Source organism: Filicampus tigris, chromosome 12 (genome assembly GCF_054856515.1).
Source record: "Filicampus tigris isolate MCC_2025a chromosome 12, RoL_Ftig_1.0, whole genome shotgun sequence".
Taxonomy (NCBI): Eukaryota; Metazoa; Chordata; class Actinopteri; order Syngnathiformes; family Syngnathidae; genus Filicampus; species Filicampus tigris.
The window spans coordinates 19,293,013-19,320,910 of record NC_141228.1 but is presented as its reverse complement, the minus strand read 5'-3'; the positions used below and the strand labels follow the sequence as shown (position 1 = coordinate 19,320,910).

At 41.1% G+C, this 27,898-nt stretch overlaps 2 protein-coding genes across 4 annotated transcripts in view; both read right to left on the bottom strand.

The window, feature by feature from the left end:
• Window positions 1-541: 541 nt before the first annotated feature.
• Window positions 542-9,531, bottom strand: lmx1a (LIM homeobox transcription factor 1, alpha). Its single transcript, XM_086047258.1, has 7 exons — window positions 9,286-9,531; window positions 2,665-2,885; window positions 2,390-2,574; window positions 2,150-2,227; window positions 1,796-1,880; window positions 1,412-1,585; window positions 542-892 (listed from the first exon to the last, which is right to left on the bottom strand). Exons 1-7 carry the CDS (start codon window positions 9,462-9,464, stop codon window positions 771-773), a joined length of 1,044 nt encoding a protein of 347 aa, XP_085903384.1. The 5' UTR covers window positions 9,465-9,531; the 3' UTR covers window positions 542-770.
• A 2,498-nt stretch (window positions 9,532-12,029) lies between these two features.
• Window positions 12,030-27,898, bottom strand: part of rxrgb (retinoid X receptor, gamma b) — a 29,909-nt gene continuing 14,040 nt past the window's right edge. For all 3 annotated transcript variants that reach the window (XM_086047256.1, XM_086047257.1, XM_086047254.1), the window contains exons 2-10: window positions 22,371-22,612; window positions 17,180-17,324; window positions 16,923-17,102; window positions 16,237-16,397; window positions 15,546-15,675; window positions 13,994-14,126; window positions 13,691-13,782; window positions 13,349-13,454; window positions 12,030-12,547 (exon numbers count right to left, since the gene is read on the bottom strand). In XM_086047256.1, the coding sequence (XP_085903382.1) occupies window positions 12,400-12,547; window positions 13,349-13,454; window positions 13,691-13,782; window positions 13,994-14,126; window positions 15,546-15,675; window positions 16,237-16,397; window positions 16,923-17,102; window positions 17,180-17,324; window positions 22,371-22,612 (1,337 nt within the window). In that variant the 3' untranslated portion in view covers window positions 12,030-12,399. The remainder of the gene's footprint in view (window positions 12,548-13,348; window positions 13,455-13,690; window positions 13,783-13,993; window positions 14,127-15,545; window positions 15,676-16,236; window positions 16,398-16,922; window positions 17,103-17,179; window positions 17,325-22,370; window positions 22,613-27,898) is intronic.

Sequence of the window (27,898 nt, the reverse complement as noted above, 5' to 3'; positions counted from 1 at the left end):
AAGAAAAGGGCTGGATTGGGGTGAGGTTGCACAGGACAGTATATGGTAAAGAATGGCAGGGTGAGGCAGGACAGGACATGGCTTGACAGGTTTGGACAGGGGGGGACTGGGCACCACAGGACTAGGTAGGACAGGACAGGACAGGACTGTGTGTGGCGGGGCAGTACGGGATAGGAAACGGACAGAACAAGGCAAAGCATGTCAAGGACAGGGTGAGAAGGAACAAGAGGCAGATGAGAGAGGGCAGGACAGGACAGGAAAAGATAGGACAAGAATTTAGCATGCCAGTTTGTGCTACCTGGTGTGTGGCTGGAGTGGCCAGTCCGGCAATAAAATATGATCCTAAAATTGTGTAAAGCATTAAGAGAGTGGCCTCACATCAAATGACAAAATCCCATCAGAATGTGACTTTAGCAGTTTCTCTCTAATCTGCATACGACACATTTTCCACAGCCATTATTTATTGATCATATATGATTCATCCATTCAAAATGAACACACTCTACAAGAATAAATACACATTCAGACAGTTATTCACATCCATTGTAATCTCGTAACGTGCCGTTCAAGCATAAGAGAGAGGTCGGCTAGTAAAATAGTCTGCGTTGCAGAGCACGGCAGGACTTTTCTGCGAGCAGACTTTCTCACGGGATCGACCGCGATATTGCATCAGTGGCATAGAGTACCCATTTGCGCACCTGTTTGCCCTCTGCCCGTTTGCGCCCGGTCCACGTGGATAAATAATGAGCCGACGCGATGAGGATTGTCCCTCAGGAGGCGAAGTAAGAGTCCTGCATGGAGTAGAGGCGGTCGATGGGGGTGAGGAGGGACGAGGTGTCATCCAGAGACAGGCAGTCGGCGTCCACCGCGTCGCCGTAGAGGGCGTTCAAACCTGAAAAAGAAAAAAACGACACGACAACATAACATTAGATTACATTCAATTAAACTTAGTACAAATATTTTGACTCTCGGTAAGATACACATTGTTACAGTCCGAAATCTCCCAGTTTGCAACTAATCAGTCAAAAGTCAAAAAACGAATGTTTGTACGGTGATTTTTTAACACAAAAATAGCACTCTGTAATATCGTACTTTATAATATATATATATATATTATGACGTAATTGAATGGAAAGAATTCAAACATTTTTGCCACATTTTCTGCTTCATTTCAATGGACATCGTGCTACTCCTTCTGGTGTGTGAGCCTTGGCCACCTGGGGGCAGTATAATGCAGACATAATACATACAATACTAGTCAGTCTTTGTAGCGGATAAAGAATATATGCCAGTGAGTATTGTTATATTATCTGTCTACATGTGTTGCTGTACTGCGTGACAAAACCGAACGTAAATAACGTAATTCTGGCAGAAATCGCAAATCTTTGTGAAAGGAAGCCGCGCTCTTTACCGTAGGGGTGCATGTGGTCCCCTGGCATCTGAGGCGGGGTCAGGCCCTGTCCGAAGGGGTCCATGTCAAAGTCTTGCTGCTCCACTGTTGTGAATCCCATCGGCTGCTGTTGGACGTGGGAGTAGGAAGAGCCCAGGTGCTCCAGATGAGAGGTAGTCACACCACTGGGGGGCGCTGTGGAGCAATGGGAATTATTTGTGGGGGTTAGGGACCGGGCTGGCCGGTGAATAGCAAGAAATGCATTTATAATTGATGCCTATAATTAAAAAAAAAATAACAACAAAAAAAAATAATACTTGAAAAAAAAAGTTGCAAATTGCCGAAACCATGAGTACGCGTGCGTCCACTCTATATTTGTGCAATTTATCAACCGCTGTGTCACACCTTTGTGATGTGATGGCTGTTCCTGCTGCTCCTGAGAGGGCTGCTCCTGTTCCTGCTGCTGTTGCCTCCTGGCCAGTTTCTTCATCTTAAAAACATAAATAGTTTGGTTATCCAACGATGAAATATTAGGTAAAGGACATTTTTCAGAGCGCTAAGAGGGAACAACACAAGTTCACATTGCGAGGAAATATGAGGTGTAGTCGCCATGCGCTGAAATGTCATCAGTTTCCTCTATGAGGAGATAACCGGGCTGATTTCACCTTTGGCAGACGGCTCCGTGCCGAAAGAGCTTTTCTTATAGTTTGTCTGCGCTGTGTGTGTGTGTGTGTGTGTGTGTGTGTGTGTGTGTGTTACCTTGGCTCTTTGGTTCTGGAACCAGACCTGCACGACCCGGACAGTAAGGCCAGTGTCTGCTGCCAAGGTCTCCCGTACCTGAGATTAAGATTCAGAAAATAAAGAGGGCAGATTTTAAAAACACAGATAAACAACAGAGGTCCGGTCAAGGTCATACGAGGTGGAGCATTTAATTATACGTCATTTTTAATGGCGTATAATTAATACGCAATACATTATGGGTAAAACGGAAGACTTCACCTTTCGACACGGCTTGGATGAAACTTCAAAGGAGGCTTTGAAGATCCGTCTTTGCTGGGTGGTCAAAATAGTTCGAGGTCTTTTGGGACGTTTATTTTCCTGCTCATCAGATCTAATTCGTCTACTTGTGACCCTCCCTGAGTCCTCCTCCTCCTCCTCCTCTTCGCCGGCGTCGTCACTTTTACCTAAATGAACATTCAAAGACAATCAAATGCTAGGTTATGTTGGGTATATGAATTTTGAAAAATGACAATCATGCCCAGACGTGTTGCCACCTGTGTCGGATGAAGTTGGGCTGGCCTCACGCTGGTGGTAGTCTTCCCTGGCGCACACCAGCCGGCCCTCCCTGACCACGCAGCGGTCTCCGGTCCTCAGGGGGGCGGAGCACACGCTGCAGGTGAAGCAGCGCAGGTGGAAGACGGCGGGCCCGGCACGCAGCACCAGCTCTGTGGCAGAGATGCCCTCGGCACAGCCCCCGCAGCGCACTGCAAACAACCTGGTGAGAGGGAAAGGGAGCAAAAAGTGGCGATGGGGATATATTAGCGAAGCATGGCGTGCATTTCTTTTAATATAGTGACACTGGAAAATTGAAAACACTCTAAAATCACGTTTTCCAATTGAAGTGAATGGAAATGCCATGAATCCGTTCCAGCCGTGCCCCCAAAAACAACAAAAGAAATTGTAATGTGTATCCCAATGAAGAAAATGTCACTTCATAATTATGCACTTCATAAAAGCAAACAATAATGACACAATTAAAGCAACACTGGGCAAGAATTCGACCTTAAAAAAAAATTTTCATAACTGTTTTGACGAAACATTCATTTACCAGTAGTTGAATGGGACTTTTGTCATGCCCTTGGGGGGGTGGTCTGTATCGTTTTTACAGGCACTAAGCAACTTTGAGGAGGATGGGAGTAACCCTGGCACGCAAAAAAAAAATACAAATGTCCTGAATTGCTTTACGGCATACTCGCTTTCTCCTTTCGCTATAAGGTCGGAAGTCGATTCGAACGTCTACGTCTGCAAACAAAACAACAAAAGTATCGTTTGAACAAAATTAGATTCACTACCTCATCGCTATTCATCTTTCACACAGCCACTGGAAATAGAAATGTAATCCAGTCCAATTTGCAGGTCACCGAGAGCTCAGGATTTCACAGCACTACGCAATGGCTCGCATGCGGAATGTGGTTGACTTTTATCAAAACACTACCGCTTTTGTCCACATGGCGCCGCCATAATCAACAAAAACCGACAATCGAGTGGGAATCGTGCTGCCTGGTGTGCCCACCCATAAGACGGACGGATGGATGTACTGTTCATCGAGACGTCTCAACTCCTCTCAGCTCATCAGTACGGAGCTAATGATGATCGTTCTTTTCAGAGGATGACAAAAACAAGATTTCTGTCTACATGTTTTGCTACACCATTTATATCCAACCCTTTCCGGAAAGTGTTACATCACTGCAGCGTAGACACCATTTCATGTTGACTGAAATTCCAGACATGGCTTTGGCCTGAGTACAAAACAGTGAATAGGTGAGTTTTGCAGCGAAAAAAAAACCAGTGGATAGGTTCCCAGGGAACGTTGCTGAGTTGACTGTCACTCCGAACGCCTCCCAGCCCTCGAACCCTCTCGTTGACTTGAGCCCCCTCCATCTCCATCGCCTCCTCCTCCCACTCCAGCCGCTCAGACGCATACCCTCAGCATGGCGGGTGTGTGTCTTAGCGCCTGGCAACCAGGAGCGGCGCGGGCTTAGCCACACCGCCACACCGTTGCCGTGGCTCCGGCTGCCGTGTCGGCGGCCGGGCCCCCGGGGCGCGTCCAGAAAAGGCTCACGGCAGGCCATGGCTCCAGCCAGAGGGGGGGAATCAGATATCCCGGCGGGAGAGGCTGGGCCCGCCGGCCCTTGGAATTATTCGTGGAATTATCCCGAAGTCTGCTCAGCCAGAGCAGGACAAAGACAGAGCCGCCCCCCATCCCCCCCCCCCCCACCCCCCAGCACTGAAGCGGCAGGACTATTGTCCGGCGGCTGGCACCGACACATCTTGGGGCTGTCATTCCTGATGATGCGTCATCATTCTGGAGTTGTCTGCAGTCCTGACTTGTGGGTCACCGAACCACTCGGCAAACCGGCATGAGAAACCGACGGCTCTCTACACTTCAGTCAATTTAGTTGTGTACTCTCTACTACAAAGTATCCTGTACTCCATTCATATTTTTTTTGGGATGTTTTTTTTTTTTTTTTTTTTTAATGCGACACAAAAACATAAAGAATTAAAAAATAAATGTATTTCAGCTCACCAATTTTAGGGGAAATGGCTATATTGATGCAACAGATAAAATAGCTAATTTTGATCAAATAATTCTTGCTCATTTTTTCTTTGAATTGTTTGTTACGAATGTAATCAGAAATGATTCCTGAAACTAAATCAGGAATACGTACTGTATATGTAAATTACTTATGATGTACAGTAAATGCAAATGAACCCCTTTCGTGCGCAGTGGTCACTACAGTGGACAGCTATTTAAAAGTTGCTTTCGGCTATATTTAGTCATCTAAAAAAATGTATTTATATTTTAAATAATTACATCAAATCAAAATTAATGCATGTAAGGGTCATAATATTTTTACAAAATTTAGATTAATTAATATAGGCGAAAGCAACTTTTAAATAGCTGTCCACTGTAGTGACCACTGTGCATGAAAGGGTTAATGAATGTCTCAATCCTCTCCCATCCTGGATTTTACGCCTACAGAAAGCACCGGCTATAGATTTACTTTAGAATCTTTTGGGCACGATCATTGATGTATCGTGTGATCTTGTTAATCTTGTTAGTTTGAAAAAAAGTAAAGACAGAGTGTTTGTACAATATTTTTTGTCTTATCTATCCTCTTGCTCTTTCCTAATTTGTTTTGTTTTAAAATGTGTTTGTATTACTTGTATTCAAGTGTGCTTGAATACCTGAACAAACAATGCCATAAATGCTGTGAAAACATGCCTAGGGAGTATTTGAATAGGGTAGCGAGGATTTCACTTACTGCGGGGCTGATCTGGAACGTAACGCCCGCAATGGAGGGGGGTTTGATTTAGCATTTTTTTTATTTTGTGCTGTGAGATTTTTGCAATTTCAAATTGCTGTGCTATATAGATATTAATTTCAATACAGTGCACTTTCACTTACAAGCACGATGCTCAAGGTAGCCTATTGCTGACAGTGGAGGTGAAATGGCCACTCAATTTATCAACCTTCAACAAGCAAAGGTGCTGCTACATCCTTGTCAAAAAAGTCCACATCCTATTACATTCTTCTGACTCTTGCTGTGTGGTTGCCGGGGGGAACTGCGAAGCCTCCTCGGGGTCAAATGAGGTCCGCTTGACCCATGTGGGCCGTCTGCCCTGCGGTATGCTCTTTAATATGAACGACATGCCGGACGCTTGCATTCCTGGACGTAAGATTCAATGAAGTAGGCCGAGGAAATGCTTGGAATGTCTCAATGACGCGACGATGTTACATACTCGAGCGTGTCAATGGTGGAAGACTACACTCATAAAACTGATGGGTTCAGAAGGAACCGAGCCAATGCTGGGTTATTTTATACCCAGCACGTTGGGTCAAGATTTTGATCCAACAAGGGGTAGGAACTACCGATTTCAAATAACTACGAATTTTCTTACCAATATTTTCTAAGAGGTCACACTTATATTAGATATCTAGCCGCCTTGTGATCACAATCAATTGTTGACAGTTACTTGGAACTTCAAAATAACTTTGTCTAATGAGCCCAGTAATGGTTTGGGAACAGTGACCACAACGATGAGTTATGCGGGGGTTAAACCCCCCCCCTCTAACATGCACACAAGCAACAATGTTCCGCACGTGAAAAACACAAGCTTAGACTGGTGCGGTCTAGTGGACACGTACAGAGGCGGATCCGGTTTCTGGATCAGGTGAAGCAGGATCCCGTGTGTGTCAGATACAGATCTCGAGGGTCAAGGACACTGCCAGTCATGTGACCGATATGGACAACGTGCCATCCAGGTCCGGCGGAGCCAAGAGCGAAAGCTCAACGTGCTGGCCAGATATCTGTGTAAGCTGATGTAAACACGCCTTCACACTATTGCACTGGGATGTTCGTGATGACATGATCAACTCTTGGAAAGCTTTAATTCATCGTTATGAATTCCAGAAGCATAACAATAAACGCAGGCGCACTATTTGGCAAACAGAATTTATTTCGTTGTCTTGCCTTTGTCTGAGCTCAGTGCCAATTGGCATTACAGTATTCACAAATTAGCTTACCGCTTTTAAAGGTGGGCTCACTATTTGGCAACGTCACTATTTCTGTTCTTATATGACTTGCAATAATACGTACATTAATCTGACTTTTTCTTTTTTTTTTTTTTTTTAAAGAAATTCACTTGTTTTATTTTTCGAAATCGAAAGTCAAGCCAAACATATTTTTTTCAAGAATATGTTCCCAGAAGTCCCACTCGTTGAAACACGGCATTCTGATTAATTTTGCATTTGTGGAATATAAGTTAAGCAGCAAAATGCACTCGTTTTTAGCCATCTCTGGAGGCGGCCATTTTGTCTTCACAACTGCTCACAACGACCAATCGCGGCTGGCTTGTTTTCTGACTCTGAGCCGTGATTGGTCGTTGTGAGCAGTTGTGATGTCATTTTCAGTTGACAGAAGACAAAATGGCCGCCCTCACAGATGGCTAAAAACGAGCGGATAAACTCTTATTCCACAAACGCAATATTTATCAGATTGCCCCGTTTCAACTAGTGGGCTTGCATAGAACATATTCCTGAAAAAAAAAATGTTTGCATTGACTTCCCCCTGTAACAATATCTAATCTATATTTTATTTGCTGATTACTTTAATGTTATCTTAATTTAGAAATAACGTCCTTTCTTTAAAAAAAAAGGGCATTTCAGTGACCCAAAACTTGTAGTGTACTCGAATGAAGAAGTTTTATAGTGTCAACAAATAGTGTAATGAATTATCACCCTTGACTCAAGTTTCCTGACACGTCTTTTATAGGTTGTGTTTTTACACATCATAGTGCTATTTATCTTTGCTAACAACATATAATTGTGTGTGTGTGTGTTTTTTTTAAATGGCATTTCAATTCATTTTTTGTTTTTTGGCATTTTTCAGTGAGTGATTTTTGTATTGTAAAATAAATTTGGGGGACACCATGGGACAGCGGGTGAAGCGGCAGGGGCGGAGGGTTAGTAAGAGCCAGTCGGAAGTGGGGGGCAGTTAGATTTGGAGAGGTAAAATCTCAGAGGCGGAGCTTTGGCACCAGGCCTCCTGCTAATTGGTCAGGTCGGATATTTCACGGTTGGCTGGGCGTCGTCCCATAGCGCCACACAGGGGCCGCGGCGAGAGCGACTTTCCAGATGCCGCCGCGCTTCGGACGCCAAAATACGTTCACACCGTTGTCTCTCTTGAAGGGATGCGACAGACTTTCTGACATATGGCCACCTCGAAAATATCGCTCCTTTTGGGTGGGGGTCAAAATTATGAACGTCTACTCATTCGGTTTAATTTCCATTGTGCAAAAGGATCGCCGCAAGCGGCACGCACACATTCATCGTCACAGATGCTACAGTGTAGAACGTGAGGATAGCGACCCCAAGCGAACAAAAATAACACCCACGCCTCCCATGCAGATTTTGTATTGGTATTATGCAGAAAGATGAAAAATATATATGAAAAATGAAATAAATTTAGAGATGCTATTTTGCAGATATTCGTCTATCGCGGTGAATTATTTCTAGTGGGTCTGTTTATTTCTCTTTAAGTGGAATTTAGATGCTATGTAGAAGGATGAGGGGGAGGTGATTAAGGAGTCAGGTGATGGGCGATGGGAGGTTAGGATGGAAAGGTGTGTGTTGGGGGTTGGAGCGGTTACCTCTTCACCATATGTTGGCCCCCAGCTTGTCATTACCAGGCCAATGGACCTGGCGATTTTAACACATTTTGACAAGGTGTCATTTGAGCTCCACCCCTGCTTGTTTCGAGTGTGTGTGTGTGTGTGTGTGTGTGTGTGTGTGTGTGTGTGTGCGTGTGTGCGCATGCATACGTTTTTGTATCACACTTCCCACCCTCAGTCACCTTGTTCTTTTCATGAGAGTACTGCACCAAGTTTCCTGGAAGTCAACTCCACGTACAAAAAAAACCAAAAAAAAAACACGACGGGCAAATTTTCGCGTGTAAACAGATGCAAGTCAAAATGTACCGAGAAACAAAACAAGAGCTTTTTCGATAAAGTACTAACATATTTAAACAGAATGTGAAGAATTTAACTGTTTGTGTATCATGATTTAATGTTATAATTCAATGAATTGTGCTGCTCCTTCTGGTATGCCCGCCTTGGCCACTGGGAGGCAGTATAATACAGTCATGCAGACACAACCAAAGAAGAATATCACTTCCCTTTCTGTGACTCAGTAAGATGCTGCAATATCCGTTGCTTACGTTTTTTGTTTGTTTTGATTTGATTTAAAGGGTTTAAAGGGGTTAAAAAAAAAAACATCATTATCGATGCTAACCATTATATTACAATAGTGTTTTCTGTTATAGTTAGCATAACGCTAGCGGGCAAGTCTTCTTGTGTTATGTTTAATTTGACAGTAAACAGTAACAGTGGCATTAAACAGCTTGACGCCTGATTTTTTTTTTATGAAGTCTACTTGTAGCTCAAGGCGCGGCTGTATTTGTAGTTGCTGTGGTTATTTTTATTGACTCAATTGATTATTTACATAGCCTTTCTTTCTGCAATGCGTTAAGCATCATTCGGATTGTGCAGGTGATACCTCATGTTTTGGCTGGAGAGTAAACTGTACGGTCGGTTTATATAAGGGAGTCACTCACTCAGCATAGTCCCGCTTGCAGTAGAGTCGCTGCTCCCGCACGAAGCACGAGTTCCGCAACGCGTCCCCGCACGCCCAGCAGCGCGCACACGCCTCGTGCCGGAGGCCGTCCGCCACCCGCAGCAGGAACTTGTCCGAGATCGGCCTGCGGCAGCCCGCGCACACCGGCCTTCGCTGCATGTCTGCGAGGCAACACGCAACATCAAGTTACGTGCATGTGCACTTTCTCACGACAAATACAGTACAAGCTTCATGGGTGGTCATCGTAAATAACCACTATGAAAAAAATATGTACAATACACAAATGCAGATGGTTAATCCTCTGCAGGGCATTCATTATATTGGTGAAACAAATCGACAATTTAAGCCCGGAAAGTTGACTTTAAAAATATATTTTTAATTTTACATGTTGTCATAATAGTTTATCATTTAGTTCCATGTGCTTATTTTTACTAATTGATTTCTATTTATTTTATGTATTTTAATTAAAAACTGCAATTGTCGAAATATGTAAAATAATTAAAAGATATAGTCATGTAAATAAAATGTTTATTTAGACTGTATAGTTGACATGTAATTGTTACACAAATCTTATATAGACATGTATTCGTAATAATTTCATGTATTTATCTATTTAAGATTAACATTTATTTCTACCAACGACAAAAAAAATGTTTTTTCAAATATTTAAAATACTAACCAAATATAGTAAGTAAATAAAATTAAACATTAAGACTCACATTTTAAGGACATATTTTCCAGTACACATTTCATCTTATACATGCATTGTAATTTTTATTTGACTACAAAACATTTCCTTCAAATGACACAAAATGTGTCTTTAATTTCAAATATTGACCAAATATAGCAATAGAGTAATATATGAATAAAATATAATACCTAATACACATAAGACTTCGAAAAACCTTTTAATTTAGATATCCAGTATGTATTATGTTATCTTTTTAAACATGTATTTATGATTTATATTTTATTTAATGACCTTTTTAAACATATATTTTGAACAGTCCCTCCAATTAAAAAATAAATTTCAAAAAGTACCAGTGACACATTGAACCTAATTTCTTCCCACCTTCCGCTGCAAGTGAACATTTTCACCAATCACACGATTTAGTGATTTAAATACAGGAAGTGATGTGCATACCTTCTTAAAGTGAGCTCGCAAAAAGGTTGCTAAAAGTATTTGGGGTCCTCTCAGTGCATCTCCAAGTGGGTGGAAGTATTGGCGTTTAACAGTCAAGTGCCCCAAAGTTTCTCCTCCTTGGAGCTTCTTGTTCCCCTTCTTGTTGTTGTTAACTTGTTCCAACACTGTTTGGACTTTCTATCAAGTATTCTGACAACGGTACAACGGGAGAGAGGGAGAGAGAGAGAGAGAGCGAGGGAGACACAGAGAGTGAGAGAGAGAGAGACAGAGAGCGAGGGAGACAGAGAGAGAGAGACAGAGCGAGAGAGAAAGCGAGAAAGAAAGCGAGACAGAGAGCGAGGGAGACAGAGAGAGAGAGACAGAGAGAGAGAGAAAGCGAGAAAGAAAGCGAGAAAGAGAGCGAGAGAGAGAAAGCGACTCCACGTGAAAGTGCAATTACAGTACCTCTGCAACACACACACACGCAAGCTCACACTCCCCCACACTAGGGCTGCACAATTTATCGAAAAAAATATAGATATCGCGATGCTTATACATTATATATATTGCAAAGACATGCAATAATTTTCAATAGGATAATTCTGGAATGTTATGCTTTTATCTAAATTTGACCAGTCAGATGAAAATTTAAATGCGCATCGCCGGCAAATAGTTTGACATTATCTAAGGGAATTACAATGAATTAGCTAAGAACACATGAGCTTGCTTATTTTGCTGCATAATAAAATGTACTTCTTTCATTAGATAATAAAAATGTCATTTTTTAAGGTCCATGATAAATATCTGAAAAATATCAATGTCAATATGTTTTTCGTGCAGCCCTACCCCCCATACTCACAAAAACATCACCCATCTTGAATGTAGCAAAGTGCAAGAGTAAAAGTCAACACAAAAATACTCAAAAGTAAAAATGTATGTTTCATAAAAATGTATCAAAAATGTGCTTAAGTCACAAAGTATCTCATTATACACTTCACACACACAAACACACGCACTCACACACTGACTTGAGAAAGGTCTTGTAATTAAGCGTACATTATAGTACTCCCATACATGTACCAGGATGCCATCAGCTCGATCTCACTGATAAATGTGATCGGCAAGCAATGCCAAACGAAACATTGCTCCTTATTGCTTTAAAAATAGACGGATGGGTGGTTGGACGGATAGACGGATAGATAGCTAGATCAAAATGACACATGATAGACATCATAGCTAGCTTGCTAGCTATCTAGCTAGCTAGATAGGATGGACAAAGATGGGAAACACGATGATCACTTGATGTATCAATAGATGTATGATGATGGATGATAGCTAAATGGATCAATAGATGGAGGGATGACAGATAGATACATGGATAGATGGATTACAGTTGTGCTTGTAAAACTATGGTTTCAAACTGTGCCAGAAGGCATCAAGAATAAAATAAGCTCCACTCCTCTATCTAGTGGCCAAGAATGGAACTACAAATAGTAATTCTGTTTCAGTGACTTTGGACTGTTCCTCGATCAATTTATAAATTTGAATGTATTCATTGTATATGCAGGACACGTTATAGACATGACAAATGTACTTTCACATGTATTTCTTAATAACTTTATTCTGTAAGAATACTCATGTGTTTTAAGAAATGCCTTTTTTTCTTTTTTACTTAAAATGTTTATTTTATACAATTACTCTATGAATAAAATCTGATTCCTTCTCAAATGCACTGGGTTGCTTTCAAAATGGACACCTGCAATGATCTATTTACAAAAACAATTGACTGTGAAGCTTGTAGTCAGTCCTCACCGCAGCCTTGAAATCGTGTTTCCGATTTAATTGTCAATGTTGTTGTCGTTTTTAATTGTTATAAAATATTCAGCTTTACAATTGCAACGTCCTTTCCCCCCCAATCCATCTTCATATTGCTGACAAGGGCTATTTACAAGAGGGGGTGTTTGACAGGGGTCATGTGATCTGATGCGGCGCCTCCAGCATCTCCATGAGGAAGGTGTCGATGGGCGTGTCCCCGATGAGCTTGAAGAAGAAAAGGTGCTCCAAGCACTTGAGGCCGATAGAGCGCAACGCGGGCAGGCGCAGCAGCAGCTTGGCAAACCTGAAAGCCGAAAACAACAAACACAAAACATCAGTGACGCATGTATTTGTCCAAACAAATATGCACCACATATAATGGTCAAAGGTAATAAAAAAAAAAAATACAATAAATAAAGACTTCAAAAATGTACAAATGTATTATATATATTTATCTTTCATTTTGGCATCCTTATATTTATATTTTTTCCAGTTCGTTTTTGTACTGCATGTTCGAAAGTCCAACCAATCTATTTTGTAAACATATATTTGTCATAATTAAATTTAATTTATAGTATTTTAAACATTTATTTTTAACAATTTTATTTCCATGAAATGATTTTTTTTTATTAAATAAAATATTGAGCAGATATAGTCACACAAAAAAAATACAAAATACCAAAACATACCAAATACTGTATAATACCGAATATACTACCAAATACCATACAAAGTAATACAATATAATAAATAAATAGTCAAAAATATACATGTGTATTCTATCCATACAGTATATTTAGCTTTTGTCTTAAAAAAAACCCTATTTGGAATACTTTTATTTATTTCAGTTTGACTTCTTTTTAAACATTACTGACAATTTGATTTTCATTCAATTAAACAAATTGAAAAATGAAATTTTGACCAAACACATTGAGATCAATGAAATACCATATTTTGATACACTTGTGCCGTCATTACATTTAAGGTGTGCAACATGCAACAGTTTATCAGTATAAAGTAATGCCACTAAATCTCATTAAATTACGCAAATATTTGCTCATCTGTGAATAATTATGCGAAGAAAATCAGAACTGGTGATTCCCACCTGCCAGGCTGATCCGGGTATTTCTGTTTGGTGTAGGACTCCAGTGAAGCGTACACCTTTTCCCTCAGTGCCTCCACCTCCGTTGGGTTGGATAGACCTTTCGCATCTGAATCAAACACACATCGTCAGATGGGTGAACACCCAACGTCAGCAACAGCCACCTGCATTCCAGACATTCCTCTTTTTTTGTGTAACTTATTAATACATGTTTTATTTTTATATATAAAACGTATCTACTGAAAACATTTGAACTTCAAATCACGTCTCATACAGTTTCTCAATTCTTCAGTGTTAAGTGTAGGGCTCCCTCTAGCGGTACAGGAAAGAAGAAGAAGCACTGACCTGGGTTAAAGAGGACGATGGCTCGCAAGCAACCCAGCTCCGTTTTATCCATCTGCATATCCTTCATTTTGGACACCAGCTCTGTCAGGACTCTGCAGTATTATCAATTACATAACTTCATCAGCTACAGTTGCCATAAACATTAAGCAAAGAATACACTTGGAATTCCTGGCTGAGTCACATATCGGAATCCTTTATTGTCACATTTTGTACTTCTCGTTAGTAACACAAATCCTATCTGAAAGTGTATGTGAAAACCTCATCAATACATTTTTGGTCTTGTTTTTGTTCTTTGCTCCCAACCTGTCAAAGATGGAGCCCACCCCAGCGCTGTGGGCACTGCTTCTGTGGACGTGGAGGCCCGTGGCCAGCAGGATTCCATCTTTCACCGTCACCGACCGATGAGAGAAGGACGCGATGAGCAGCTCGTTCCAGCCTGCAAGATGAAAAAAATTAAAACACAGTTAAAGGATATCATTTGTGAGGACAAAATCAAATCCGTCTGAATTTGTTAGGGCCACCCTGAATAGAAAAATTTGACAATGAGAATAAATTTGCTTTTTTGGGGGGGTTTGTTTGTTTTCAACTTGGTTTTTTAATATTTTCGTGGGAGAGCATACTACAAGACTTTTTCCAGATTTTATTTTATTTTTTTCTAGAGGAATACTGCTTTCTTTCCAGTACGGCCGTAATGTACTGTATCGTATGACGACTACCTCACGCAGGCATATCTTTCACCAGCAGAGGTCAGTGCTTCCTCAGTTGAAAATGCACTGCTGAGCTTTCTCGGCTATTTTTGGTCTTACTGCTCCATTTAGCTAAATGGTAAACATGTCATGTGAATGTTAAGAGACATAAATAGACCACCTGCTTGAGGATAACCGACAACCACCATGAGCAGCTTGGCTGTTAAAATGTTACTGTGTGTGTTAAGTGCAAAATACACTAAATTAGCGGTTCTCAAACTGGGGTCCCAGGACCTCTGGGAGTTTGTGAGCCAAAACTTAGGGGTCTGCAAAATAATTTGCAATAAATTAGTTTGTATAGTTTTAAAAAGTGCATACCAATCAAACATAAGAAACCAATTACTCCTCCCCAACCTTGGGCCAATTAAATGTTCGGTTATGATTGTGACACGCATTTGACATTGCATGCCTTGCAGCATTTCTAGCTCTCGCACGTTCTTTTTGTCATGCAGCAATACATAGGTGAGGCAATTTCATCAAAATATTTGTGGTTCGGAAGCGCATAACTCCGGGAATTTTTTTCCGACAAGTGAATAAATCAGTGCTTTCGCAATGAAGAAATGGCGATGATGTCTTTACCTTCACTTTGCACATGTACCATTTTTTTTGTCTTTTTTTTTTCAAATGTTCTATACTGATAGCATATGTTTTGGTATTGACCAAAAGGTAAACCTCATGAAAATCAGTTGAGATAACAGCGCGTTACAACTTAATTTCAATGCCCATTCACGTCGCCTCTCTCAACATGGCCGCCACGTAGGCACAGCGGTTAGCTGGACTGCTACAGTGACGCTGGCATATCTAGTCCTCACATTTGTGGTTGTAACTACCGCGACATCTATGCTATGTTATTTTAGCCTGTCTTTGGTGTTTGGCATTGTGTTATAGCATTAAGCTAGCTGACCTTTCTAAGTTCTGTAGCTTGGTTAAATATACCACATGTAATTCCTTGTTGTTTACTGTTGAATTTTACAGTAAACACCTTGAAGCTGCTTTTTTGAAGAATGTTCACTATCTGGTAGTTACGTTTAATTGGGACTAGGTACACGATGGGTCCTTGGAAATTTTTTTCAAGGTTCCCCTCATTTAATATACACATGTATACACACCTGCCCGTAATAGAATGACCTGGTCATCAAGGGGGAGCTCTGAGAAGTGGGGGATCCTCTTGGCCCACTCCACTAAAGTGAAGAGCTGCTTGTCCGCTGCCTGGCAGATATTGGTGACGGGGTCGTTGGTCTACGGGTGGACAAAAGGGAGGTTGAGCAGGCGTTCCAGAACAAAAGTCAAGACAACCCAAAATCTGCGCAGCAAAGCCCATTTTGGGGTGCTTTACACAACAATTGACGCTCTCCAGAGACTTGTATACAAGTTTTTGGCAAGCCCGAAGCATCTTGGATCACATCGATAGGAATATGTCACAAGAATTTTTGCTCCAGCATGAAGCAATCATTCCTGCAAGTTCGAAGGAGATCATTTGGAAATCGAGACCAAGAGAAACAAGAGAAGGAACCGAGTGTACCAAGTGGACTCTTTCACCCCAGCTTTCTTGACACATACAAAATCTGTCTAGCTATCTCTCTAGCTAGCTAGCTGTCTCTCTAGCTAGCTAGCTCTAGCTCTAGCTAGCTAGCTATCTGTCTAGCTATCTCTCTAGCTAGCTAGCTAGCTATCTGTCTAGCTATCTCTCTAGCTAGCTAGCTAGCTCATAACATTTAAAGCGGCACAAATTAGAGATTATTGTTACTGAAAACTTGCAAATGTGGAGTTTATCTGTCCGTCCCTATGTTGAACGCTTACCGAGTTGCCGGGGCTGCCGTCTGAGTACGTCTCTGTTTTGGGCTCCACCGCCAGCTCTGCGTCTAGGATCTTGTCCACGGGCATCTCTTCATTGAAGCTGCTGGTTGACTCCACCTCATTCTCCCCGCGCTCTTTCCCACGCTGCCTCTCTTCCTGTACCGCTACAACAGGCACACCCACACACACACACACACACAACAAATTAATATGTGAAAATGATAATGGTAACTCCATTTATATGATGTCTTTGAATATGGTTGGATAATTCCGAACACAGCCACATCCACTTATAAGAGGGTGTGCACACTTGTGCAACCACATTATCCGAGCTGTTTACTTTTATTGCCCCTCTCAAATTTTTTTTTTTTTTTTTTTTCAAGAAAACGGACAGGTTATTGGTCACATGAAAGATGTAAGAAAAGTTTTGAAGCGATCTATCTTGGTCGCTATCACATTACCCTAGCATTTGAACAGGGGTGTGTAGACTTTTTATAGCCAAAGTACCTAATTTGTGGACAGTGAGTGCAGGCTTGTGGCTACAAATCAAAACAATACAATTAAGACTATTATAATAATTTATTTATTTAATATGTATTACAATATACACATTAGGTATCAGGTTCCCCCCCGCCCCCATCTTGTTGCTAAAAAATCTGCATGAGAAATGCAATCCCGACGTCAAGTACCTTCTCTTTTCATGCCCATGGCCAGGCACTTCTGGTAGCGACAATACTGGCAGCGGTTGCGCTGGCGCTTGTCGATCAGGCACTCTTTGCTGTCCCGACAAGTGTAAGTGAGATCTTTGCGTACGGTTCTCTTGAAGAAGCCTTTGCATCCCTCGCAGCTGTACACGCCGTAGTGTTTCCCTGCACAGGGGACGAAAGGAAACGCGTCATCTTTAGTTGAAGGAAGCCTTGTGTTGAGCGTCTGCCCTCGGGGTCACCTGAGGAGCGGTCTCCGCAGATGGCGCAGATGTGCTTCGACATCCCGCCCGGGCTCGGGCACTGGTAGTTGATGCTCCCCAGGTTGTGCAGGCCCGGCGGAGGCTTGATGTCCTCTGAGCTGCTAACATTGTTCATAGAGTTCATCTGAGGAGCACAAATGAAGAGAGAACGACAGTCAACTGAAGTGAACTGGCAAAGGACAGGAAGTGGAGGGGAAGTAAGAGTGAGTGGTGTTCGGTGGTCTCGTGACATGTTCCTGTTTTTTTTTTTTTTTTCTCTCCTACTCATTTTGTCTTCAGCTTACCATTGTGTTCCCGCCCTCCCCACACCCGCAGCCAACAACACACTCGCAATTTTATTGTGAAAGTGTGTCACATGCCTGCTCAGTGGGAGAGCTGACTGTTCTCTCTCAGGCTTGTCATGCAGGTTTCTTAATGTTTCTAAGTCTGGGAGAGGCACATGAGGCCGGTCACATGGGCGCCGACAAGTGTTGCTCTCAAACAGAGGCAAAAGGAAGCGCTAGCACGAATTGACGCACCCTGGGATGTTGAGAGGGTCTACTGAGAGCTGTTGAGTAAAGCTTTGACTTTTGCACACACATTAGCTCACGTTAAAGTATTGTTCCAAAATGTCACATCACTGTTGAAAAGACATGATGCAACTAAAATGAGATTTTCTTTTTTTTTTTTGACCATTTGTGGTTTGTACTTGGAACTCCGATCAAAGTTAATATGACCGAATATGACCTGGAACAATGCATTTTTTTTTTTTTTTTAAAAATCAACATCCCGTTCTTTGACCCCTTACACAGACAAGCAGCAGAATCTTTTTTTTTTTTTTTTTTTAAACTTTTTTAAACTTTTTTCTTTTTTTTGCTGTTTATTTATGTGCAAACATCTGCATCCCAGCTGGAAACGTTGACCGACAGATGCCCTTGTGTCCCATATATTTGATGCGGTGTGACATAAAGAACCCGCGTCTCAGTCACCTCAGGCTTTTCCTATCACTTATTTACAATATGCACTCTCCTCCGACGCTTGCCTAATGGTGGACTCATCCCAGACCTCCGTGGTGGTGACCTTCAGGCTAAAACGAGCACGTGTGGGATTCTTTTCTGTCGGCTTCCCGTATAGCTCGCTCGCCGTCTACATGCGCCCCCAAGGCAGACACTTGAGCATCCACCGCGGCTCCTTTAGCAGCTAGTGCTTTTTGGCGCACTCGTCCACACATTTCACTCATAATTAATTTCACCCGTGAACACAATGGGACTCTAAACGGCTGCTCGGATGTCCATTTAGCTCCGGACAACAAGTATAACAACAAGCTTCTAACGGAGACAAGCATCATGTATTAGATTATTGATGCATCATACATTCTTTATAAAATACATGCTGTGAAGAATATACAGCAGAATGCGCATGAATATGAATATGCATCTCCACTGTTCTAGTAGCTTAGAGTAATGAAACTAATAGTGAGAAATTCAACTTGACCATGCGATTTTAAGATCAAAGTTCCAATGGACAATAATTCTGGGATTATGGCTAAATAAAGACGCGGAGGGGTGAACGTCTCCTTCTCTGGAGTAAATGTTAGAGTCTCCAGATGTCAATAACACCACAAACAGATTTGAATAATTAACTCATTCACTGCCGTTTGAAAATTAAAAAAAAAAAATTCCTGGAATTGAATGGCTGGACTATGAAAGGACATGTAAATTTGTCAATGGCAGTGAATGAGTGAAAAATGATGAAATGACTAATTAAATTAATGAATTAAACGAATTAAGCAAGCAACACTGAGCAAGAGAGAACATGAGAAGATGGCGAAGCTAATGCTAATTGCTAATGTGAAATGCAGAGTCGGGAAAGGCCAGAATAAGTGCTTTTGGTATATAGCACACTTTTCACACAAGTCTGGCTAGAACTGTGTTAGTACGGATAGCAACCAGCTATGAACAGAAATCATGACCATTACTAGGTATCTAGAGATAAAATAAGACAACGGCTACATAGTTAGCAGTCGCTCTAAAACTGGAAATGAATAGGTTACAGATTACGTCACCCATGACGACGAGCTCGTGGCCAAAAGTAGATTAAATATTTATAATATCAGCAATGTTATTTGTGTTTATGTGCACTATTTTGCACCACAGAGTACTGAGTTTTGAGATCTACACAATAAGTGTCATCAAATCTTTTTTAGGGATCAATTTAGCGTTGCTAAGGGACTTAGCTGTTTTTTTTTTAATGTTAAATTGATTTCATTGCATAAAAGAAAAAGCAGAGATGTATACATGAAAACGCAAAATTTGAAAGAAAAGATGCACAGAGAGGAATAAAAATGATACTTTCTGACCCTTTCAACAGTAAATATTTAAATATATAAATATTTTTCACATTTGAAAATACTTCCATTAAGAATGATGATTTTTACACTCACCATTACTGTGAAGGGATTCAATTAATACCATGATGTGAATTTCAGGCCCTATCGCTAAGTCCTCAGTCACTGGTTGAAGCAATTAAGTCTCTAACAAAAAAATGGAGAAAAAAAAAGTATAATAGTACAAAATTCAAAAGATGCCAAGCTCTACTAGGTCTTCCCCATTTTAAAAACCTTATAAAAGGACCGCCACCCTCACACAACCTCTTTAGTGTCCGTGCTTTATTAGAGTAACGGCGTTTAATGTTTTGATGGTATGATGCAATTTTCTATAATGTTTGTAAAAGTTACTGTACATACCAAATATAAATACATTGAAGCTTGATTTGACGAAAATTATGAATTGAATGAAAATCCAGATATCTGTCAGGGAAATCGCAATTCAATCCTTTCCTAGAAACATTCAGCCCTCCTCTGCGGTACATTAGTTGATGTTTGTTATTTATTCGGTCAAAATGGATTAATAAGTCCTGCACTAGCTGGGAGCTAGAGCCACAATGGACCAGGGACAATATTGGACTTGTGGTCATGAACTTCAGTTGACCAGAGAACAAAGTAGGATGTTCAGTATTCCATATGGCACGACGACCAAATGACTTGGTATTAACCCTGAGTGTCCCTACAGGCATGGATCTATACAGTCTGTACTGTATGTGGAGTGTATTGTCTGCAGCGCTGGCCTCTGTGGGATGTTTGCGGACGTTCAACAACTTTCTGTGGTCGTTGAACCCCCATTAGCTCGCTGTCATAGTCCATTATGCCAGACAGAATAATGGAGGGCAATCTTGGGGAATGCTGCTATTATTTTATTTTATATATATATATACATATATATATATATATATATATATATATATATATGAAGTGTGTCAGAAAAGCTCCTGAACTGGTGTCACAAAAGATATACTTCATATATTTCAATACATAACTACAAACTATGAGTTTCCCCCTTCGATGAGTGCCAGATGGTTGTATTTCAAATCATCTTTCCCCAATGAAATGAACGAAAATGCCATTAATCCATTAAAGCCAACCCCCCCGCGCCCAAAAAAAAATGAAAACAATTTTTGTAAAGTGTTTTTCAATAAGGACAATAACACTATATAATATTGCACTTTATAAAATCACCATGTAATGACAATGAAGAATTAAACCATTTTTGCCACATATTTTGCTTCAGTTCAGTCGACATTGCTCCTTCTGGTGTGTGTGCGCTTTGGCCACCTGGGGCAGTATTATATAGACATAGACACACCCCCGTTAGAAGACTTTCACCGGACTCAGAAAACTGCAGTAATATTCACGTCATATTTCACAAAGGATGAAGAATATATGCCTGTTGATTAAAGGCAAGGCAGCTATGTTTTTTTTATCACGCATTTCATACAAAAGGCAGCTCAATGTGCCACCGTGATACCAAAAATATTATTTGTTAGCCCGTCTGTTTTTTTTTTTTGCTTTGTTTGTTAGCGTTAAGCTAACCTGACTTCATTAAGGAAAAGCTATGCGGTTGTTTTAAATATTCTATGTAATCGTCTTTTTGCCATGTTTGCTTTGACAGTTAACTTTGCCTAGGAGTGTCAATAAACCTCTTGTGCCTCTTTTTTGAAAAATTGTTCACATCTACCAGGCTTATTATCAAGTGAGTTATTTGCCACCAAACAGTACTTTGTACCTCTTTTTGCTCGCAATTTCAAGGCACCATGTTTTTTGTGACACCAGTCCTGTAACTTTTCTGACACACCTCAGATACACCGTAGCGTACATATACTGTACATACCGAAAAAAAAAAAGTGCTGCAAACATTGAAAACAACCATGTATGGAGCATGGGAAACTATTAGAAGACTGGACGATAGAAAGACACAAAGGCTGGCGCCACAGAGGTAAATAGAGCATAAGAAAATACGCAATCATAAAAGCTGCTCTTTTTGCCTGTGCCTCTCACTCTCTCTTTTGCTCTCTCACTCTTTCGTGCAGTACTTCATTAAAGGGCTAATGGTAGGACTTCAGCATAAGTCCACTCACATGACAACAGACACAGGGATGACCTAGAGGGCGGCAAGTTTAAAGGTCAGTACACGGTGAGAATGATGTAGAGCACATGTGTCAAACTCAAGGCCCGGGGGCCAGATTCGGCCCGTGGAATCATTTTATATGGCCCGCAAAGACAAATAAAACAATATATTTGAAATTTCAAGCATTCGTTTCCAATCCTTCCTATAAAATACAATAAAAAATTGCTGAACAAACTATTTACTGGCTTCTGATTTAAAACTAGTGATCCATGAATTAGTTGTGTATAAGGCGATCATACATTTACACGGGTTAACAGTCGTAACGGCCCTCCGAGTGAAATCGGAACTACGATGTGGCCCGCGACAAAAATGAGTTTGACACCCGTGAGCTAGAGGACGGTTAAGGTAAGTCCAACAGATACAACCCTTTAAAATGTCAGATTCCGGGAATAAAAAGCAAATGGTAACACAGATGGTAACATAATGACATGTTAGAGAAAGAAACCCGTACGTATACGCCGTGATGGTCATATACTGGATAATGCACAAACATGACTTGTTGTCTACAGATTGGCTGTTTTAGTTGATGTATGTCCGTTTTTGATATTTAAAAACATGTGGCTCGACATATCTGCAAAGCAGCTTTTCATTATTTCCGCAACAATAACATAAAAGTCTATTCCATGTCTTATAACACGAGCATGTAATCGTAGGCGGTTTCCCCTCACCTGCGGACTTCCGAGCGGTCCGAAGTTCAAGTTGGGCGTGGACGGCAGCGATACGGCAGGCGTGCCCATAGACGAGGTGATGACGGAGTAAGGTGAGGCCAGGCCGTTCATGTGCGAGCCCATGGTGGACATGGGCGACGGCAAGTGCCTGGAGGTGCTGATGACCGACGGGTGGCCCACCATGCCGCCCATCGGCGGGGCGTGGGGGTGGGAATGGGCCGTGCTCATTGGCCCACTCGAATCTGCAAGAGGAAGGAGTGTTCGATGAGGGCGTGACACAAGACTATGTGAATCAAAGTCAAGTGCAATAAAACAAAACCCCAAAAAAACATGAATTGGTGTATGTGAATGGATTACATATCACTAGTGAAAGTGCTGATTCAGGGGAAAGATTTTCCCGCTGCGCCAGTGGAACAAATATGTAACAATGTATCCCATGTTTTGTCCATTCCATTCATCTTCTCCACCGCTTATCCTCACAAAGGTTGCGGGGAGGAGTGTAAAGGCAAGTTGGCATGAGAATGCGTTCTAGCTTAGCTTAGCTCGCTAGCCACTAACAGAGGGATGCGTTTGTGATCAACACATGGCTAAGCAGAGATCAAGTGTGCGTGTAAAGGGTTGTGATTATTGTGCGAAAATGTGCTGATAGCGTCGATGAATGTGCGACTCCAAAGAAATATTTGTAGCTATTGTTTTGACACAGTAGTGCAACAGAAGAAAAAAAAAACGTCTGATTCTTTTGTCTGCTATAAAGTTAAACAAATACAAAAGGAGAAATATTGTAAAACAGTCAAATGTTCTACCTGTAATCCACATATTTGTTGTAAGCGTTAAGGGAGCAAAAAATAAGTTTTTCTTTTTTTAATTAATCGTCCAATTAACCACTTATCGGAATTTTTACTCTGACGAATATCGGAATCTGCATTGGCCTCAAAAAATCCATATCCACCCTACAATTAGACCTAGAAATATAAGTCATATATTTTTTTTAAAAACAACATATGACATGCACCTCTTTTGGTTTGTTTCGGTTCTTGAGGTCACTCCATAATAGTCCTTTTTGTTTCGCTTGTTTTATCTTTTCGAACATATACATTTTTCGTATTCCGAAAGCACATTTGTCATTTTTGCTGCGTTCACAGCAAAAATGACTGTAAACCCAAACGCTGCATGAAACTATATTCTTATCAACACTAAACTGAGTGAGGCCTTCCTGACTTTGGTGCCGTAGTGCTGACCTTGCTTTGGATCTATTGATGTGAACTGACAGGCTGGCATTTGCATAGATGACCTACTTAGGAAATGTGTCAGTCAACAGGGTAACGGGACGAACTGTGTGTAATTTCATGCATGCTCCATAGCTGTGAGGCCATTTGTTTGTCACCAACTTCAATTGCGACAAATTCAGACACGTGAATTCAACGGAGCACCCGGCATTAATGTCGTAGATAAGGGTTGCCATGTGCCGTGCACAGATGCACTCCTCTCAGGGCTAAGGTCTGTGACTCAAATGAAAAACTTTTTTTTTTTTTTTTGGGGGGGGGTTGAAATGTTACTAATGATGAGGCATGTGATATAAATGTCATGTGAGTGTGACAGCATGCAAGCTTGGTCAAATGACAGGACAGTTATTAGATTCTGACTGGTGATTTTAAACACTCTCGCTGTAATGCAGTAATTTAGTCATTCACAATTTGCCGCAAATAGCGAAAAATCTGCAATTGACACACACACCAAAAAATGTCTAGAATTGCCTATATTAATCGTTTATCATCTTACATTAACATTACAAATAAATGCACTGGAAGGATAGGTATACGTACACATGCGGCAAAGACACTATTACTTCCACTAACAACCCAGGCTAAACTTAGCTCCTCCCCGACATAATAATATCTAAAACAGTCACGATGTTTACATTCTTTTAAATTATGTTACTACTATATTTTTATTATTTTTCATGAATTATTTAGAAAACACATTGCAAAAATGTTTTTTGGGGGTAGGCCGGAACAAATTAATAGCATTTTCAGGAAATAGCTCTCAATAGTTTGGCAATTAACTATGAAAATATTTGTGATTGCAGCAGAAAATATGATCACCAGGAGTGTGCTTTGTATCAGTTCCGTAAAAGACTGCTGACTTCTGTTTGACACCTCAACAATGTACTCTTGCGCACTTTCACTATCCCTGCAACTTTGTATCTTAATATAACAGTATTATGCACCATCTGCAATAAAGTAGTCCTCCTAAATTTGGCTTATGGGATATGTCAAAGAATTGTGAAAGTTGGAGGCCTGAAATCAGCCAAGTAGCCGTTCACTCCCTCACTGTATGCTAAAGAACAGATGTGGCGCAACTTCCTGTTTAGTACAGAAGCGACTGCCTCACTGACCAGCTCCCACGTTCTCCAAGTATGCCATAAGTGATCCCGGGAAGGCAAATGTGCATTGGGACTTCCCTTTCTTAGACTGGATACAACAGAATGCCTCCGACGCACATACAAGCTCGAACAATGCAACAAAAGGCACGCTGTAATTTGATGCGAGCCCGAGTGCAGTCATTAAAGGAAAAGGATTATATAATGAATGGGCACTCAGTGTACTGTTCTGTCTTCTGTCATTCCACGCTGTGATAAATGCATGACAAATTCTCATCGGGCCTTGTGAAGATGTAGTCTATTAGGGAAGCGCTGAGTCGGAGAAACAGCATTGGCCTGTCGAGAGCTCGGACAAAAATTTGGGAACACGCTCTCACATGCGTCAATATCCTCCTATAGAAGAGTGTGTGGATTTGAAAAGTGCCTCTTCGGTCCAGTTTTCAGAATGACAGTCATGAAGTCAGCCCCGATCCCAACGGGTGGCTGCATATACTCAAGGTTGTAACGACTCGTCGACTTGGCCACTTGCTACTCTAAAATGTTATTTACAACGTTGACAAGTCGCTAATCGAGAGTTTCGGGCTTGGGGAAGAGAGAGAGCAGCCTCCAGCAACAGATGAGTGTGCTGAATGGAAGTAGTCTGTCACTAATTGATTTCAATTGCTCTCTAATTCTGAATTAGCAGCTTTGGTAAGTTTTCGAGAGCCAGAAAAAGACGGGGGGGGGGGGGGGGGGGTACTCGAGCAGGATTTTGAACATCTTTTCGGCTTTCAAAATGAAAGGTGAGCTGGTGAGCTTGTAAATTATAAGTATGCGATTACTTGTAGACAACCCCAAATTTTCCGCCATGCAGAACCAGCTGCGGTGGTGGGCCCAGAACGAGGACAGCTTTCCCTGTTTGGCCAAGTTGTGTAAATGTTACCTGGCTGTTCCAGCGGCAAGCACACCGAGGGAGAGCATTTTCCCCTGGCTGGCAATACCCTCATGTGACAGCGAGAGAGCCCTCGCCCAACTATGCTTTTGTAAACTGTTGCGAGATGTCCACAGGAGAAGAAAGCATTCCTTCCACTAGTGATTTTTGACCAAAAATTATACTCTGACTGAAAAAAAACAACCTAAATGACATCATCGGCGACGACGTTGCATTATTGTCGCCTGTTGTTATGGAGAAGCAGCAGAGGTGAGGGCCAGGTGAGTCTGGAACCGCTCATGGAAAAGTGCCGATATACACTGCTCACAATAAGCTACAGTAAAATACACTATAACCACGATAAACCGATTGATCATAATTTGACCTTCTATAACTTTGGAACGCTCATGTTCCAACTGTTCAATGTTCCAGTAACACAACTTGCTATCTCTAACAAAGAGCCAAATGCCAAAATCCACAACAAGGGTTTGGTCCACAAAATGTCCAACACATTTCCGAGTATGTGGACTTCTATGTCTTTCTGTGTCTCTTCCAGTCTCCCCGCATGTCTGTTGCAACATTCAGATGACACTCGGTCACACTCTAAGCTCAGTGGCCACTTCCCTCTCAGAACATCCTGTCGAATTTGGTTGATCATTCGTTGGGTGTCATCTTGATCTCAGCATGATGACGAGGATTGTTTTAATGCCAAATTCCAACTGAACCAGGAAACGTATTGATCCGTTCTTCGATCGAACACCTGTTGTGAAGTACAGAGCAGAAGACCACACTATCTAAAAAGCACTGAAACCTTGATCAGTTGGACATGAGCATTCAAAAGTTCGAAAAAAAAAAGAAAAAAGTTCACTTGAACAGATTACAGTGTTTTTTTTTGGTTCATCCTGAAATTCCGACCAAAAGCCCAACAATCCGGGCGTGGACCTTGATGCCATTCTATATGGACCCAGACCTATTATTAAGTCATTTAACCTGTACAAGTTCTCTCGTCATTACAGTAAAGTGAAATGTATATGCACCCAGGGAACGCACAGACCAACGGTGTGCATTCTAACTCGACCCACATGACACAGATTAAACATCCAACCATTGGTGGACGTGGGTGTGGACATTTCAGGGAAAAGACAAAATTTAATTATTCAAGGTTCCCCAGCATTTCCTGAAAAAAAGATACAAACGCAGATCTGAGGGCCTACTCACACTAAGCCATTCAAACAATGCTTGAAGGTGCTTGGCACCTCAAATGAACCACCTCAAGGGATTGTTCCATCTCCTTCATACAAAGAAGCATCTTACTCTCCAGTCGTCATCCATCACACATCTCACAAAAGAGTATTATCAAACATTGAGGACATAAACTGATCTTATGAAACCATCCACTCCAGATCTGTTCCATTGATTCTTGTCTGATGGACTCAGGCCAAACCAATATATTGCTGTGAGGACGCAAGCATCTATTTGAAAGCAAACAGACGGGAGCAGCGAAGGCCAACCGTTACCCGCAAACCAAAGGTCAACTCTTGCCAAACTCCTGACCCATGTTCAAAGGAGGGCCTATTTGCAGGCCTCGCTTACATGGATCATTCCCGGAAAGGCCTGCAACCAGGGGAAGTACAACTCACTGGATGACACACAAAGGAATAAGAGTTACACTTCAAATAGCAGAACATTAACTGCTTAAAATGTGTAAACAAAATGACAAGATAAAATAACCATCTCAAATGATGATTACGTACAACGTCTCTGAACATTGTAAGGCTCCGTGTGTGCTTTATGTTCCAGAGAGGTTTATATATATATATATATATATATATATATATATATATATATATATATATATATATATATATATATATATATATATATTAGTGCTGTCAAGCGATTACATTTTTTAAACTAATTAATCGAAGAATTTTCCATAATTGATCGCAATTAATCGCATTTTTTCAAATACAATTTTTTACAAAGCTTGGAACAGATATTTACTTGAGTAAAATTTGGGAATTAATGTAAAAAAAAAGTTAAAGTATATTCCGATTCAAAAACTGTTCTAATAGCTTTCTTTGATCCTTGAACATGATTCTTTTCCTGTAAAATACAACTGTTGATCAACCAAAAATGTACAACTAATATGGTATTTGAATTTGGCTTTGCAAAGTTTGCAATAATAGACGTAAAGGTCCGTCTTTATGACTGTGACTCTCCTCTAAATTCGGCTGC

Coding starts and splice junctions, on each gene's coding strand:
- lmx1a (XM_086047258.1), bottom strand. CDS start 9,464: ATGCAGCGAAGGCCGGTGTGCGCGGGCTGCCGCAGGCCGATCTCGGAC. Junction 1,881..2,149: donor TCCAGAACCAAAGAGCCAAG/GTAACACACACA, acceptor TATGTTTTTAAG/ATGAAGAAACTGGCCAGGAG. Junction 1,586..1,795: donor ACAGCCATCACATCACAAAG/GTGTGACACAGC, acceptor ATTGCTCCACAG/CGCCCCCCAGTGGTGTGACT.